This window comes from Zingiber officinale, chromosome 8A (genome assembly GCF_018446385.1).
Source record: "Zingiber officinale cultivar Zhangliang chromosome 8A, Zo_v1.1, whole genome shotgun sequence".
Taxonomy (NCBI): Eukaryota; Viridiplantae; Streptophyta; class Magnoliopsida; order Zingiberales; family Zingiberaceae; genus Zingiber; species Zingiber officinale.
Genome location: NC_056000.1, coordinates 6,500,137 through 6,519,030, shown reverse-complemented (window position 1 = coordinate 6,519,030; position 18,894 = coordinate 6,500,137). Strand labels below are relative to the sequence as shown.

Below are 18,894 nucleotides of genomic sequence, written 5' to 3'. Positions count from 1 at the left end.
CCAAGTCCAGCTCCATGTTTCTTCGTTCGGTGTTGTCATCATCATAGTTCTGGATCCTGGCTGACTCAACGCCGACTTCGACCGGTATGACAGCCTCACCGCCATATACCAAATGGAACGGTGTGACTCCCGTCCCTTCTTTTGGCGTCGTTCGGATAGCCCACAAGACGCTCGGCACTTCATCCGGCCAACTCCCTCCCAAATGGTCGAGCCGAGCGCGCAGAATACGAAGAATTTCCCGGTTGGCGACTTCAGCTTGACCGTTGCTCTGAGGATAGGCCACGGACGTGAAATGTTGCTCGATGCCGTAGCTTTGGCACCAATCCTCCAACATCTTCCCTGTGAACTGCCGCCCGTTGTCGGACACCAGTCGGCGAGGGATGCCGAACCGACAAATGATGTGCTGCCAGATGAATTTTTTAACCATTTGCTCAGTGATCTTTGCCAGCGGCTCGGCCTCCACCCACTTGGAGAAATAATCTACCGCCACTAGTAAAAATTTCCTCTGCCCGGTCGCCATCGGAAATGGACCCACAATATCCATTCCCCACTGATCGAACGGACATGAGATGGTTGATGCCTTCATCTCCTCTGCCGGTCGGTGGGAGAAGTTGTGATACTTCTGGCATGAAAGGCATGTAGATACTGTCCGAGCGGCATCTGCTTGTAAAGTTGGCCAAAAGTATCCGGCCAAGAGGATCTTCTTGGCTAACGAGCGTCCGCCCGGATGACCTCCACATGATCCTTGATGTACTTCCTGGAGGATGTAAGCTGAGTCCTCCGAGCTCACACATTTTAGCAGAGGACGCGAGAAAGCTTTCTTGTAAAGCTGATCTCCGATGAGTGTAAACCGACCGGCTCTTCTTCTGAGGAGCCGGGCTGCATATTCATCGGATGGTGTGGTGCCCGAACGGAGGAATTCTATAATAGGTGTCCTCCAGTCACTTGGAAACGCGAGGCCTTGCATCCGGTCGACATGCGCCACCATCAGCGTTTTTTCAATTGGCTGCTGAATGGCGACCGGCGTTATTGAGCTCGCGAGTTTGGCCAACTCATCGGCCGCCTGGTTCTCCGTTCGGGGAATCTTCTGGATAAGCACTTCTCGGAAAGTAGCTTTGAGTTTTTCAAAGGCCTCAGCGTAGAGTTTAAGCCGAACACAGTTGATTTCAAAGGTGCCGGAAAGTTGCTGAGCGGCCAACTGTGAATCCGAATAGAGAGTTACCCGACCGGCCCCCACATGTCGTGCCGCCTGTAATCCGGCTATAAGGGCCTCATACTCTGCCTCATTGTTGGTGGCCTTGTAGTCCAGCCGGACGGATAGGTGCATCTTTTCTTCTTGCGGTGAGATAAGTAATATCCCAATCCCGCTTCCGAGTCGAGTGGAAGACCCATCCACATATATCTTCCACAGAGCTTCCGGCTCGGGCCTCTGCACTTCGGTCACAAAATCAGCCAAGGATTGGGCTTTAATCGCCGAGCGGGGCTGGTACTGGATGTCAAACTCGCTTAATTCTGTCGTCCACTTGATAAGCCGTCCGGACGCTTCTGGATTCAACAGGACTCTTCCGAGTGGACTGTTCGTCAGGACAATGATTGTGTGGGCCAAGAAATACGGTCGAAGGCGCCGAGCGGCTAGAACCAATGCAAAGGCCAACTTCTCGAGCCCGGTGTAGCGAGATTCAGCATCTTTCAAAATATGGCTCAGAAAATACACCGGCTGCTCTTCGCCGCTCGCCCTCACAAGTGCTGAGCCTACAGCATGCTCAGTTGACGACAAATACATATACAGTGACTCGCCTCCGATCGGCTTGGCCAGTACAGGCAGGGAATTCAGATATGTTTTCAACTCTTCAAATGCTCGGTCACACTCTTCGTTCCACTGGAACTTAGTAGCTTTGCGTAGGATCTTGAAGAATGGCAGGCTCCGGTCGGCAGTTTTGGAGATGAATCTGGACAAAGCAGTTATCCGACCGGTCAACCGTTGCACTTCCCTTGTGTTTCTGGGAGGAAGCATGTCTTGCAGAGCTTTCACCTTGTTGGGATTTGCTTGAATTCCCCGCTCGGTCACTATATACCCCAAGAAACGCCCTCCAAACAGGCATTTCTGGGGATTTAGCTTGACTCCATATTTGCGCAGTGTTCGGAAGGTTTCTTCCATATCCTTGAAAAGATCGGCCGCTCGGACGGATTTGATAAGAATGTCGTCCACGTAAACTTCCAGGTTCCGCCCGATCTGCTCCTTGAATACCTTGTTCATCAAGCGATAGGTGCCCCATTCTTCAATCCGAACGGCATCACATTGTAACAATATGTGCCGTTAATGAAGCTCACCTTTTCTTGATCTTCGCGGCGCTGGTGATAGCCCTGGTAGGCGTCGAGCATGCTAATTAACTCACACCGTAGAGTCCACCAAATGATCTATCCGGAGAGGATAAAAATCTTTGGGACATGCTTTGTTTAAGTCCCGAAGTCAATGCAAACTCGCCACTTGCCGCCCGGCTTGAGACCAATACCACGTTGGCTAGCCAGCTCGGAAGCACCTCGCGTATGTGGCGGCCTCCAGAAGTTTCTCCACTTGATTATGGCATTCTGCTCGGCGCTAAAATCTCTTTTTTTCTGCTTTACTGGCCGAGCGTCAGGTCGGACATGCAACTCATGTTGTGCTAGGCTAGGCGAAATTCCGGGCAACTCGTGTGTCGACCAAACAAAGACATCATGATTTTGCTGGAGGCATTGGATCAGCTTCTTCTTCTGTTTTTCCTCTAGATCTGAGGCGATGAAAGTGGTGGCCTCCGATCGGGTCGGATGGATCTGAACTTTCTCCTTTTCATCATAAATTAAAGCAGGAGGTTTCTCGGTTATGGCGTGTACCTCGATTCGGGGGACCTTCCGAGCGGAAGAAGCTTCTGCTCGGATCATCTCTATATAGCAACGCCGAGCGGCTAGTTGATCTCCCCGTACTTCTCCAACCTTGTCCTCCACGGGAAATTTTATCTTCTGGTGGAAGGTTGAGACAACCGCTCGGAATTCGCCGAGCGCCGGTCGTCCCAAAATGACGTTGTAGGATGAGGGAGAGTCAACCACCACGAAGTTTGTTGTCCTGGTCCTCCTGAGCGGCTCTTCTCCCAGCGAGGTGGCCAACCGGATTTGTCCGACCGGCTGAACTTCATTGCCCGTAAACCCGTAGAGCGGGGTCGTCATTGGAAGCAGCTCGGCTCGATCAATTTGCAGCTGATCGAACGCCTTCTTGAATAGTATGTTGACCGAGCTCCCTGTGTCAACAAATATGCGGTGAATGGTGTAATTTGCTATTACCGCTTTAATGAGCAGCGCGTCGTCGTGGGGTACTTCTACTCCTTCCAAGTCTCCGGGCCCGAAAGTGATTTCCGGTCCACTTGCCCGCTCTTGGCTACCGCCGACCGTATGGATCTGCAGCTGCCGAACGCCTGCCTTTCTTGCTCGGTTGGAGTCTCCTCCGGTCGGCCCACCAGCAATAACGTTGATTTCGCCCCGGGAAGTATTGCTCCTGTTTTCTTCCTCCCGAGTGGATGGTCGGGACCGTTCCCTGGACGTCCGGCGACTTTCCTGTCTTGGGGATCTATGCCGATCGGACGTATGGTGATGTCGCCTCTCTATGCGGGTCCGGTCGGCTTCCTGGGTCCTTTGCCTCGTGTTGAGGGGAGGAGACCGTCGTTCGGTTCTCCGGGAAACAGGATTGGACACAAAGGGAAGGCTTCGGCAATCCCTCGTGTTGTGCGTATCCGTTTGGTGGAATTTGCAGAACATTGGGGTCCACCTCTTCTTTGGCTTGGGCCGAGCGGCAGCCACTTCTTGCACGTGCGATCTGGTGTGGGGAGATCGAATTGCTTCAGCCCTTGGTCCTCTAGGTGGTTGCTGAGCGGAGTGCTGCTTCCGCTCGGCATGAACAAGTGCACGTTCGGTTGGAGCTTCTTTTTTCCGAGCGGCTTGCGCTTCTTCCACGTTTATGTATTCGTTGGCCGATGTAGCATGTGATCATAGTCTCGGGCGGCTTTCGGATGAGCGACCAAGAAGTCCCCATCAACAAGGCCTTGTGTGAAGGCGTTCATCATCGTTTCCGATTGTTGGGATGTCCATCGCCACTTGGTTGAATCGCTGGATGTAAGCGATTCTTTTGGTTCTTGCTTGATGGCGAACAAGCTAACGCTTGTTTTCTGATACCGCCGGCGAAGTGGTGGAGGAAGGCCGTTCGGAAGTCCTCAAGCTTGTGATGGATCCGTCCGGCATCCGGAACCACCGCTGAGCCGATCCCGAGAGCGTGGTAAGGAAGACTCGGCACTTCACTCCATCAGTGTATTGGTGGAGCGTGGCGGTATTATCAAACTTACCCAAATGATCATCCGGGTCCGTTGTTCCATTATACTCGCCGATCGTAGGGGGCACGTAGTGCTTGGGCAGAGGATCTCGCAGAATGGCTTCCGAAAATTGGCGGTTGGTCCGCTCGGGAGATGAGTCCGTCCGGGGAGCTTTCCCCTTCCTGTCATCCCGCCTTGGCATTTCATCTGAGGAAGATCCTATATCTCTTCGGGCTGGCGTGGCTCCAGGGGTGCGAAATAAGGCCCGGTGGAATGCGACGGTGGCTGGAGGTGCTTCCGCTCGGCCCCCCGACGCGGACGTTGCTTGTTGCTCCGCCCGCTCGGCGGATGCTTTTTGCTTTTGCTCCACGAGTTTGGCGGCCCTTATCTCGACCAGAGCGTCGAGTTCCTCCCTTGAAAGCGTCACCGTGTGCTGTCGTCCGCCCCTCGTCTATTGTCTCTGCTCGGATGCAGGAGCGTTCCCACAGACGGCGCCAATTTGATCCTGTCCGAACCAGAAGTCAGCAGACGCTGGGCACGTGACGCTCTAAGGCTCGCTGATGTAGGTCTCCAACTAGTGTCGAGATGCTCCGGCTATCCTGCACAGAAGTCGAGCCGGGAAGGGGATTCCCAGCGACGACCCTCCGACGCTCAAGTCAGGTAAATCACGATGAACAAGGTGGCTCCAGAAGTCTCAGAGTACATACCAGACCCCTTTGTCGATGAAACCTGAGGTTCTTTATATAGAGCTGTGAAAGGTTTGGGCACGCGTACCAAGGTGCATAAGTGTCCCCTGTCCTATCCTAGGTATGCGGCTGTCAGAAAGCTTACCTGTCCTTTCCTAGGTACGCGGCTGTCAGAAAGTTTACCTGACCCATATCGCTACAGTCAAAGCATGCCCTCGATGGGACAGCAGAATCCCCTGTCACAAGATTTGGAGCATGACACACACGTGAAACCTACAGGTTGTCAGAGAAAGAAATCCTCTGGCCCTTTCCTTTGCTCCAAACTTGTAGTCCGAGCGGAAAGATACCTAAACATCCGACCGGACATCCGCAGTGGTTTACTTGTGCTTTGTGGAGACTAACAAACAGGGGTGCTTTATGACTGTGATCGGTCAAAAGGTCAGCTCGGTCCATGACCTTTTTAACTGAGCGTCGGAACCCCGATTTGACAGGGTGCCTACCAACTATAAGTGCAAACCGGCCGGACCCTTCCGGGTACTCGATTCCATCGGCCGGCCGGCAGTCCAGTCGGACCGGCCATCTATGGCCGTCCGTCCGGTCGGACCACACTCTCCTCTGGGTGGGCGGCTGTTCCGGTGACTTCCACTTGGCGTTGACTTTGCCAGAGAAGGGGGGGGCCCGCTCTTACTACCGGATCAATTATATTATGGATTATTTCCTAATTCATCAAAAATGAACTAGAGGATTCGGCCTCGTCATTGTTTTTGGTTGCGATTCAAATATTTTCACCTGACAAATTATATAGCGAAAAATGAAGTTCATTCTCGTGTTTTTCAATTAAAACTTTCTCTTTAGCAAGTCGCCTGTGTTCATTAAACGACATATAGGAACAAATTTGGAATTTCTAATTTTTGCAATAAATAAGTCAAATATAAACGATTGGTTTGTTTTATTTAGTAATGCATATTTACAGATGTAATGCTTTTGTGAGAATTAGTATTAACTTTTTTTTTTTGAGTTCCATAAATATGTCACAAAATAGACTTATGTGGCATTTAGTTCTATTCTAACAATTGGAATGAGAATAAAAATTATAATATTATAAAATGAAAATAAATATGAGTATGAATATTATTTTTAAAAATAATATTTAGTTAATTAAATATTTTTTAACGAAATAAATTAAAATTCTTTTTTTTTTTAAAGAAAAATAAGAGAAAAAATAGATATGAGAGAAAGTTGAATGTGAAAGAAAAATATGAAGAGAATAAAATTATAATGAGAGAAAAAATATCATGGAAAAATGAAGAGAGAGAAAGTGTGATGAGAAAAAATAGAGAAAGAGAGTATGATAAGAGAGGGCATGATGAAAAAGATGAAGAGAGAGAAAATATGATAATAAAGAAAGTATGATAGGAGAGAATGAAGTGAGAGAAAGTGTGATGAAAGAAAATGAAAAAAAAGTGTATAATGAGATAAATTGAGGAGAAAAAAAATCTGATGAGAGAAAAAATGTGATGAGAAAAAATAACGAAAGATAATATGATGAAAGAGGATGGGAAGAAAGAAAATATGATAAAAAAAAATAAAAAGAAAGTATCATGAGAGAGATAAAATATAATGAAAAATAAAATATGATGATAAAATGAAAAGAGAGAAAATATAATAAACGAGAATGAGTAGAGAGAAAGTGATATAAAAAAAAATAAAAATATATATTAAGATATATTCGTCTAAAACTTAATTCTCATTCTCATCAAAACTAGGAAGAAGATGAATTTCATCAATATCTAAATTTTTTTAATTTCATTCTTAAATTTTAATTCCATTCATATGGACCAAACAACATAAGATTAGATTCACTTTTACCACCTATCAGACCTCTTATCTAGTTTCCTAAGCACAACACAATTACTTGAACTCCATTTAATTTCAAGAAAAACCTATATATTAATCATATTATATGCAACTAAGAGAGTTTACAAAGAAAGATAAAAAAAAAAAATACTACAAGGTGAAGACTGATCATCAGGAAAATGGACAACAAAATATAGCTCTCTCCTGCCCACCGGTGATAAATAGTAGTGAAACCTCTATAAAACATGTTTTAATTAAAACGAAATATTATCAAACTTGCTTGCTGCTACACTAAAGAGCGATGTTGCCATGATTTCGTAGTTGATTCCGGAGTCTCTGGAACTGCTTTCTGTGTTACATATCATATACACTAATTGCAAAAATTGTTTCTAGGTCTGTTGCAAAAATGTTAACCAAATCAGGATGGTCGCCGGCGGAATGATACAAGTTATTTACCATAACAGGTGCCGGAGAGCACTTTTTTACCATAAGGATTAAGGCGGAGCACAGATTCATGCCGGCGAATTGCATTACTCAAAGCAGCTTGAATTGGCCCCTGATTAAGAAAAATACATTTTTAAGTCACGAAAAGTTAAGATTCTCGTAAATCAAGTTAAAGAAGCTCAACCTTGCATTCTTTGTATGCAGATTGAATCACAAAATTCCCGAAGCGATCCTGTACAATCTCAATGAAACGAGGATGGTTAACCAACTCGTTAATGATAGCAGCACGTCTTTCAGCCCCTGCATATTTCAGGCACCTCTCCACGACATTGCTACTATATTTCTGAATAGATAAGCTATGAAAATGACCCTCCAGTTGGTCCAATATCTTGGTAGTTGCCCATGGGATCCTTCGGCCAAGGATGAATTGTACCACATAGTTCCTACAAATGATTTAGAAGTTAAAGAATATGATCCATAATTTGCTTATCTATTTAGCAATTATGTAGTTCTAAAAAAAAAAAAAAATCTGGCTCAAATGATACAAGATTTTGCAGCAATTTCTGGATCTAGGGGCAAAAACAAGATTCTTGCTCATATACAGAAAATCATAGACAACAAAACATTAAGGTATGCACAAGAGCATCATACTTTCAAAAGTATTCAAAGAAAAGAAAATAAAAATAAATAAATGAAAGTAAATGCAATTATACCCATAAGGATCTTCTGAAAGGGTGCAAGCTTGAGAAGCAAGCTTGGAAACTAATTGGATTTGCTGCCCACCATCCAACTCACTCAAGCATTTCTGAAGCACACAACAACCTTGACGATCTCTTGCTAGTTCAATGCAGTTAGCAATTGCAGGTTCAAAAAGGAACTACAAGGAGACAAGTCTCAATATATAAGTAAACAAAAAGTGAACAATAAGAATTGACAACTAGTTAAATTGAAATTTGCTTCACATTAGAAAAAAAAAAGGAAGCGCCTATGCTACTTCTCCAAAGGATTCGAATACATTTAAATTGATAGCTATGCAAATGGAGGTTTAAGCTATATATTGGGAAAACATTTAAAATATTACAGAACCTTTGAACTTTAGTTAGTCACCGAACAAAATTGGGCACATGCAGAAGATGAACTAGGTACTAGATGGATAAACAAATGCATAACATATGTATCCAATTAAAATTCTGCAGGCCAAGAGACAATGCAACTGTATCAGCAAAGATTGATTCTTCCTCTATCAAGTGGCTAGGAGACAAATTCCAAGAGAACTATAAAATATGAAGAAATTTTTTGGCATATTTTCAAATACATTAAAATTAACAGAACTTGAACAACATAAGTTTTCTTGGATAATTAAAAGCTTCAAAACTAACCAGCTAAGGAATAAATACAGATACTAATGCCCTAATCTACCACAAAAACTGTATTTGGTTCTTCGATAACAGAAAAATTATCAGTACCTAATACAGATTGGATATATATATAGTCATAACTACAAAGCAAGCATCTCCATAAGTTGGTTTCAGACTTTGGATAGGCAGAAAGCAGTGCAATCCAACCTGTTAAACAGGAATGATTGGCTAATGGATGTGTAAACGACAGAATCTTGGATGACCCATGATTATCACCTCAAATAAATTACAGAAAATAAACACTATCATTTTCAATATGGTAAATTATTATTAATTTTTGTTAAGTTTGCACTTGTTTATCATATAAATATATCTTGACAAGTGAATTCTTTTTCTAATCAACAAATCTTTCTATTAGATTTTGATTTATTTTCTTGATTTCCAAGTTAATATGAGTGAGAAGTCATGACCTGCAATTAGTTGCAATATGATAATTGAACATTGTGTATATCACATTTAATACGTAGTTTGTGAGACTGCATTGCATGTTCATAGTATTTTGATCTTCTGTACAACAATAACAACACAAGTTGTGTTCATTCAACCATTTGAGGTTATACTTTTAATTTTTAATTAACATTGATCTCCCCCTACTCCTCATGCCTTCAACTCTAAGTGATCCAACTTATCCAACAAAAGAATATATTGGCATCTTTGGACATGCCCATTTTGTTTTGTGTCTACTCTAAATTTGTAAATATGAGTCTTTAACATTACTAATAAGAAAGATAAACCAGTCAGATTACAATTAAAAAGTGGTAGTGAGAGGGAAGAAAAGAGCAGACACGCAAGAGAGAGAGAGAGAGAGAATTTGTTTACCTCTCTGAATCTTGGTGAAAGGTATTCCAAACAACGTTGTGCAACATGACTACCATTGGTGTTCTTTATCAGAGAGACAATATCAGGTTTAAGAGCTGAAACAATCATAGAGTATTGCTCTTCGTTTGTCATAGTTTCCATTATCTTTTGTACAACACGAGTTCTACAATTGTCAAAAAATGAAAAGAAATTGACACACAATGGAGAATCTATGATTACAGAATCAATTTCAGAAAAAAAAGACTCATACCCATGTTGATTGCAGGATATTCGAAGGAGTTCGCCATCACTAAGGGAAATTTTAAAAATCAGGTGTGTTATTTGATGCTGTTTACAAACCTCAACAAGCTTCTGAAGAAAATAATTTCCAAACTGATCTGTCATTAGCTCAACAACATGGTCGATGACTGCAAGAAATATCTTATCAAAATCTTCTTGTTTCCCTTTATCAAACATGCTCTGCAAGGAGCGGCAGTGATTCTGATCCTTAGCTAACAAATGCAACTGATCAATGATATTGTCTAATGAATTACTTCTGAAATGCAGCGATGAAGATTTCATTTTCTGATTGGAATTATCAAGAAAGGAACCTTCGATTTTTGCAATATCCAAGTTTAGAGCACGATTATTCTGAAATATGCAGCTCATCTTAGTATTAGGCATATACCTCCTACTATTGTCAGTAAATTGGGTCAATTGACTACATCCACTAGAACTAGATTCAGAAAATAGAGATGAACTCCCTCCATGTAATTTTATTAGAAAATTTTCAGGAAATTTTTGTTCACCAAATCTGCCCAGAACTCCATGTCCATTGGAACTTATGCCATCACTATATAGAAAACATGATGGTTCTTTCATCCCGTTTGGAAGCATAAAGCTGTCACACTTACCAGAATATCCATTAAGATGGTATCTACCAAGGTTACCACTTCTAAGTAAAGAAGGATTCAACTGATTATTTCTTCCATTGACCATATTAACATTTTGACAAGGATCTAAACTACCATGTCCAGCTTGAAGAGGAATGGACATGTAAACTCCTGGTAGTGGCTCATTGCCAGACAAAAGCCCAGTTTCCATGTTTGCTCCTCTTTCTGAATGTCCATCTTGACATTGACGATGACACTCAAGATTACTTCTATAGGTTCTATCATACCCCACATTGTAACACTGCATACTAGATTGACTTAGTTGCTGATGACGGATACTATCTGAGCATGACAAATCCCTGTCCCTGTGGCATTGCTGCTGTAGTTGTGAAGCTGGAAACTCAAGCCCCTGCATAGGAACATTAGGCATTGAAAAGGAGTGGATTCCAGGATTTACAGACATGGAAGAAGAGCAATTTGGGAAGTCTCGCCACTCTGCTGTGTGATCACCTAACACATTCATTGGGTGATGACAATTGCGCTCAAAGGAGATTGGATCATTATGTTCAAAAGCTCTATTGTGTATATTGGGTTCAAAATTTATGTGAAAAATAGTGTAATCTTCCGATACCAGATTGGACGAATGCCCTTCCCTGGGCACAGCATGTGGCACAAGAATTGGACTGTTGGTCAACGAAGGTCCAGAAGAGAGGTTATTTAAGTGTGCTGAATAATTTGGATCCAGTGGCAAAGAGTGATTAACTGACACTTGATTGCCTTCCAAATGTAGATTGTCTGACTTGATTGAAGTTATATCCTTAAAGCTCATATCTTGGAATGCCAATGTCAAGGATTGTTCGTCTGGCAATCTGAGAGTATCTTGATTGACACTCACACCCAATGTTTGATAGTAGTTATGAGAATTATCTTGACTGAATGGTGTCTTGACCAAAGAGTTGCTACAATTGCCTTTTGCAGGCTGAAAAGTATTGAACGAGTCACGCAAATTACTTGAAGAAGAATGATTTTTAAGCTGACATGCGGAACTTGTTTCACGCCCAAGCAATGCAGTGCTACGAATCGGAAGACTATTGTTATAATTTCCTGTGGTAGCATTTGGTATCTCCCTAAGAAGCTTGTCTAAATCATCATAGTCTCCTACCTCCATATTGCAACAGGAGGGGCTTGGATTCTTACAATACGTGCCAAACATCAGCCTTCTCTGTAGAGAGCTTCAACTCTCTAATGCATAAACACGACCAACTAGAATAAGCATACAAATACATACCATTAAGCATTCTAAGAAATCAATCATAAATGAGACCTGAAGCCTCAACAAATTACTATACAAATTTCTGTGACAGATACAGTGGACAAAAGCGAGAAACTGTCACTAAACCTTCACAAGTCATAGAATCCAAAATGGTATGAAAAAGCGGTGTGGAATTATTAGCACAAACAGGAAGCACGTGCCTGATCAAGCAAGTGCAAACAAATGCATAACCAAAAAGGGGAAACAAATGGTAACAGGTCAATTTCAGAGTACGATCAAATCTCCTATCCTCTGTTTTTATTGAGATGATGAGGAAATAGCTCGTTTAATCTATGTAGTCAAGTCCGACCCACTTGTACTGCATCTATTTAATTGAAAAAAGAATCGTATATGCAAAAGGACGGATGAACCGCAACACGAGAAAGAACTACTGCTCGGACAACAACCACCATCAGACCAACTCATGCATATATCTCGCAACCAAAGATCGAAGCCCAATGCAGATAAATCACAGCACGACTTACAACCCCGATCGTCTTACATAACCAAACCACCCAAAAAAAAAAAAGGATGTTGGGAAAACCCCAACATTCCGAAACAAATCGGCAAACCATCAGTGACAAAAAGATCAAACCCAGAACAGAAAGAAGAGACGACGAAAAAAAAATAAGGTCAGAAAAACATTGAAGCAGCAAACTACACGACGATCGGAGCCCGGAAGAAGGGGGTTACCAGGCAAACGAGCAGCCGATGCATCGCCGGGCCGAATTGAGCGAGCGATTGGGATAATGAGGAGAGGACAAAGAGGGGCGGCACTGATGCAGGAACGTGGGAGAGAAGCGGCGTGGAGGAGGAAGAGGACGAGGAGGAGGAGACGCGATAAAGGCGATCCTTTTTATCGAGTAGGGCAGCGAAGCAAAATCTCCTCTCCGCTTCGCGTACTCCTTTCCAAATACTACATATGACTCTTCTTATGCGGGCAGTGGGAGAGAAAAGAGGGAGAGAGAGAGAGGAGGAAGAGCTCAACATCTTATCATGCATATGAATAAATCCATGCATGCATGCATGCTTGCTTACTTGCTTGGGTTTTAATCGGGTTTTAGTTGGGCTTTAAGCATACTAATCCCTCGAATTAATGAACAAACAATTCTAAACAAAATAGTCAACCTCGACAATAATTAACCTGATGTTAACATAATTTGTCGCATGGGATTTCCAACTGAATCGCTCCATTTGGAGATTAAGGAGATAATAAGGCCAACACATTACTTAACTAACACAGCTTAGTTGGAAAGAGTGCGCCACTAATCCAGAGGCCACTGCTCGTTTTGTCCTTCATAATGGTTGCAAGGTTGTGGCAGACTAGAGAAAGGAAAGGCTTTCACATGCATAGGACAAAACTAGGAAGGAACTTGAATGAGTTCATATTTTAAGTCAAGAAAAGTTGAGTGTGTCACTGTCCCATTGAAACTATTATTATTATTATTATTTATTATTATTTTTGCTAATGACAAGTTGTAAAGGTGGGAATGAGTGTTAGTAAAGTTCATAGGAGTAGGTGGACAGAGAAAGGGTTAGGAAAAAAAGTTATGGGGTGTTTGGTTCATATAAGGGAATGTGAATGAGAATGAGATTGATAGAAGTGGGGAATGGGAATGGGAGGTTTCCCATTCCCCTCCTTTTGTTAGGAAATGGTTCATTCTCATGTTTGGGGTAATGAATCCGTGGGACCCATCACTAATCCTCCCAACCAAACATCCACTTTCAATTCCTTTCACATTCCCCATTCTCATTCCCTCCAACCAAGCACCCTCTTAGTTTTTTTTTCCAATCTTGTTTGGCAAGTGGCTAAATAAGAAGAGAATCATGTTGATTTGCTACTTGCAAGGTTTAAAAATAATTAGAACAGTTAATATATATAGTTGGTGAAAATGCTTTAAATAATATTTGACCACCGCACTGATGAAGTGCCCCTTAATTAATTTCACACCTTGTTCAAGACAATATTTTGGGAAAATGGAAATACAAAGGAAAAAATATGTGACGCCCCAGCTAAATTGAATAGAGGCTTCGTTATCTTTGCAAAGTGGAAGAGAAAACACTTGTTTGGCGTCTTTCCTAAATTAAGATTCAAATTAAAGAGTAATAAATAAATATTATAAGAGTTTAACTTTCTTAATTAAAGTTATACATGATAATTTTTATTATTCCTTATCCTTCTTTCAATAATATTATTAATTAAGATAAATAGATGAATATTTTAAAAATTAATTTTTCAACCGGCAAAAATTACGCAGAAGTTATCTACTTATCTCAATCTTATCTAAAGTTGAAGTTACTAACGGACGTACAAAAATTAATTTAATTTTTTATATTAAATATTAAATTGATACGTAAAAAAAAATTTAAAAAACTTTTTAATATTATCGGTCTAAAATATTTATAGAAAATTTTCGATCTACTGGTAATGGTGTAATGTAATTTTTATTTTATATTTTATCAAAATTAATTATTAAAGGTCTAATTTTTTAATTAAATAGCAAGAATTATGCAGAAGTTATCTCGATCTTATTTAAAGTTTAAGTTAATTTAATTTTTATATTAAATATTAAACTGATAAAAAAAAATATATTAATCTTAGCCAAAAGACAAAAAAAAAAAAAAGTCATACTTTTGAATATCATCGGCCTAAGATAAATAGTAAGATATATATCTAATGTTGTTGTTAATTTATGGGAGCATAATTAGTGTTGTAGTGTGGCTTAACAAAACGAGATTAAAATCGATATAATTTTGTAAGGCTGATTGAATTCCAAGCTACATTTACTTATTAAATAGTTTGCGATGCACTAACCGGGCTTTATCCACGGACACAATGATGCTACGTCCACTCCCGGAAGCATGCATATGAAGCTTCAGACGATTTGGGAAGACAACATGATTCATTAAACAATCAGTAAATGTTACCGATGTAGTTTGATTTTTGAAAACAAAAAAAGATTATGATGTGTTTGACAGATTTGTTAATTAATATATCGTTGCTAGTTCGGAAAGTCTAAAAGCATTTGATAGGGGATGTAGTTGTGACGATGACCGGATAAAAATTTCACGTTATCCTATATTACAGGGAGTGCTAATATTGGATTAGAGAAAAAGTTTTTGGTGTTGACCTTCTAACGTTAAAGGTATTAATCGATTAGGGAGAAGAAAGTAGTAGAAGTAAACTATAATAAAGAACATGTGTAAATATGAAGCATCGCATAACTCCGTTGTTAGATGGGGACCCTTTTATAGTATCACTATTGCGTTATGCATGTATATCAAAGTATATATTAACATATTCTCCAGAGCTTTTCTAAGAAAGGATATGTCATGAAGTGTTTCTGACAACTTTTCTTAAACGAGCACACAAATCTCTTTGATTTGACAGGCTGAAAACTTCTAAAAGATGATTTACCTATGGAATATTCTTTGTCTTTTATAGCACAAACTTCTAAAAGAGTAAGACATGACAAATATATGAGTCTCACTGTAGGCCGGTCGGCCGCCACTCGACTGGAAGATCACCCACTCGGCCTCACATAATGCCGTCTGTAGGTACCTCTGCTACTCGGAATTTCGTTCTGTTTCCCTTGTACAAAAATTTGTACAAGCACAGAACTTTTTCTAGTAGCACATATGCTCTACAGAAGTTAAACTTGGATTACAAACGAAACTTAACATTTTTAATCCAAGTTGTTATTCAGAAGTTAAACTTGGATTGGAACAGAACTTAACATTTTTACTCCAAATTCAACCCATGTGTTCTTCAGAAGTTAAACCATATTACATAAGTTGATTAAATATCTATTTCAAAGATTGGCTTCCAGGTTAAACATGGCGAGACACTCGGCCTTCTTGGGTATGAGATCATCCACCACTTCCTAGACAAAACTTTTCAAAGAAATTGAATATTTAAACTTCTTACAGTAACCTTAGGTTTAACTATAGAGATCACAATAGAAATACAAAATCGATAGCCTCTTGTGTTGGTATTTCAGGATCCATACAAAGAACACAAACTAATTATGCAGCGGAAACACAAAATTGATAACATGATCTTCTGTGTGACACCACACACTATGTTGTCTACAATATAAATTAAATGGGCAACTGCATTTAACTAAATGCAGACATTTGATCAATATGATTCTCATTTCAAAATAAATGTTCATACAAAAAAGCTAGGCTTTTAGTATACATCCTAACAACTTCGAGATAGTTTTGATGTAGTCAACCGAGTTAAGTTAGATCATGTGCATGTTTGATGTCTTGTGTCCAAGTGTGCAGGAATTTAAGGACACGGGAAATTGAACGAAAGACTCAGCTAGCGAGAAGGATGACACTGAGGAGAGTCGACAGACTCGGTGCATCCGAGGGACAAGGTGCTGCGAGAGAGTATGCTGGCAGACGAGAAGGAAGCGCGACATTTCCGAGGGATAAGAAGCCGGAGCGGAAGCTTGCTCGAGGAGAAAATCGGAAAAATGGATTTGGGTGAGTCATATTTCAGATAGTCGAAATCACCCAAGCAAACGGAACTTGAACGGAGGAGAAATCGGACGTTTAACACTATGTTGATTGTCCGGGCGCCCGAACCCCATGGGCAACCCTAGGGTGCCTACCTCGAACGGGCGAGTTCAGCACAGTTCAGGCGCCCAGACCAAGATGGAAATATCCTTTCAGCACCTTGCGACATGGAAAAAATTTTATCCGCACCCAAGCTCACAAAGCCATTCCAGGCACCCGGAGTTGCCACATTAACAAGCGGTCATATTCGACCAACGGACTATAAATAAAACTTTGGTTTTAGTAGTTCAGACAATCACTTGTACACGAATTCTTTTTCTGTTCTACTACTTTAATTGTGAGCTGTCAATGTTGTAAAGGCTACTCGGCCCGAAGGAGAATTATAGTAAGCTTTTCATAATCTTGGATTAGCAATATTCTGATTACAAACAAAGTAAATTTCTGTGCCTTTTTTTATTATTAATTAGTTTATTATCTTTCTTTTTATATAAGTGTTTGAATTATTCCAAAAGCTTGAGAAAGGACTATTTATTTTTTCAGGATAATTCACCTCCTTTTATCAGTCGATCAAGGACTAACAAGTGGTATCATAGCCAAGTTCGCTTTAAAAGGATTAATCGTTATCCGAAACAAAAGAAATGACCAGATCCAGTATCTACTTGTCGAAATTTGAGGGAGACTTCGCAACGTGGAAAAAGTGCATAGAGGTATTCTTCAAGACCGATTTTGAAATCTTATTAATTATAAAATGTAGTTTTGTAGCACCTACAGATCAGCACGGAACCGAGAAAGAAGAGTACAAGTGGATTAAGAAGGAACAAGTCGACTTTGTGGCTAATGGAAAAGTAGAGTTCTATCTTCTTAATGTTCTTCCGCCCAAGGAGGTCAGCCGGATCGGAAGCTACGACTCCGCCAAAGATCTCTGAAAAATATTCCTAGAGTTTCACTAAGATACTTCAGAAGCAAAACTAGCAAAGCGGGACATCCTCCGATGCCAACTAACAAACCTCCGGATGAACAAGGGAAAAAAGTAACCCAACTTCATGCAAGGATTAAAGATCTGATCATCCAGCTCAACAACCTCGGAAAAAAGGTAACCAATCGTGACTCTTTAAGGTACGCACTTAATGTCTTTTTGAGAACTCAAGAGTGGTTAGCCTTAGTAGATGCTTATTACATCTTTAATGACCTCGAGACAAGTATTCTTGAAGATTTATTTACAACTTTTGAACTTCACAAGTCTCGTTGTGCCATAAAAGCCAAGAAGGACGAATGAGATGCCAACACTTCCCTCGATGATGATGAATCATCATATATGGTAAGGAAATTTAAGAAATTCTTTAGATCTAATAAATTTAATCAAGTGCATGAAAAAAAACGAGCAAGGAAGATAAGATATAATAACTACAATGAAGAGGGGTATATTAAGAAGGACAGCCAAAAGCTGAAGAAGAAGGACAACAAGAAAGGTCAAAGCAGAACAAACCCTAAAGGCGACTTGGGACGAGTCATCATTAGAATCTAATTTGGAGGAGTATGTTGGACTTGCACTGATGGCAAGTCACCAAGAGGGGAGCATAGATGAAGGGGGAGACTCCTCAAAAGAAAACTACAACGAAGAGAAAGAAACAAACTTGAGAGCAGATCTGATAAATGAGGTATATTTACTATTCCTGACTAATTATATATCGGTATTAAATTCATGACTAGATCATTGTATAAACTTAAATCTAAAAATAATAATTTGAAAAAAAAAGAAATTTTAGAATTAAAAATAATTTTAGCAAATACATGTCTTTTAAAATGTATGATAAATTAAAGGACGAAGATGAAAATTTGAAGGATCAAATTGAAATATTTAGAAATTTTGTGTGTGTTAATCAAAATACATAAAGAAATTATAGAATCCTAAATTGGTTAAATATTATAAGGGTCAAATTAGAATAAATTCATAAAAATATGTTCCAACGAATTTCTTATCAATACTTTTGGTATTTTTTTTTTTTTGAATTCCAAAATCTTGCTTAGTATAAATAAATAATCATACATGTTTTATATTTAGTAATATTAATTTTACTTGTAAAATTAAGTTTGTATACTTATTGTTAGGGGTGAGCAGTCAATCTGCCAAACCGACCACCCCGTTCAGACCGACCCAAACCGAATTGAAAAAAATCACCCGATATAAGGCCGGATGTATGGTCATAATATTACATTATCTGATCAAATATGACGGATTATGTTTTTACCTCAATAACTGAACCAACCTGATCCACAATCACCCCTACCTGTAGCAGCTACTGCCGATAAACTGCTCCACGTTGTAGCAGCTACTGCCGATTAGCTGCTACAATGAGTAATGAGTAATATCTATTATCATTTTAAAATAATTTTTTTATTATATTTATACTAATATTTTATATTTCATTAGATATAAGATCGGATATCCAAATAACTGACAAACAATATCTGATACATAAGAACCGTGGAAAATAGGGCCGGATGTAGGGTCCTGATATTGCATTATCTGATCTAGTAGGGCCGAATAATTTTTTACCCTAATAATCAAACTAATCCGATCTGCGATCACTCCTACTTACTGTTAATATTTATTGCTAAAAAATT

General features: G+C 40.3%; 1 protein-coding gene across 1 annotated transcript; it reads right to left on the bottom strand.

Moving 5' to 3' along the window:
- Positions 1-6,909: 6,909 nt before the first annotated feature.
- LOC122008555 lies at positions 6,910-12,681 on the bottom strand. The gene is made up of 6 exons (XM_042564316.1): positions 12,436-12,681; positions 9,809-11,693; positions 9,559-9,721; positions 8,035-8,198; positions 7,506-7,764; positions 6,910-7,433 (listed from the first exon to the last, which is right to left on the bottom strand). Exons 2-6 carry the CDS (start codon positions 11,641-11,643, stop codon positions 7,326-7,328), a joined length of 2,529 nt encoding a protein of 842 aa, XP_042420250.1. The 5' UTR covers positions 11,644-11,693; positions 12,436-12,681; the 3' UTR covers positions 6,910-7,325.
- Positions 12,682-18,894: the final 6,213 nt, after the last annotated feature.

Excerpts from the sequence above, each read along its gene's own strand:
- LOC122008555 (XM_042564316.1), bottom strand. The coding sequence starts at position 11,643 with ATGTTTGGCACGTATTGTAAGAATCCAAGCCCCTCCTGTTGCAATATG. Across the intron at positions 7,765-8,034 it reads CTTTCAGAAGATCCTTATGG|GAACTATGTGGTACAATTCA; the intron begins GTATAATTGCAT and ends AATCATTTGTAG. Across the intron at positions 7,434-7,505 it reads CTGCATACAAAGAATGCAAG|GGGCCAATTCAAGCTGCTTT; the intron begins GTTGAGCTTCTT and ends TTTCTTAATCAG.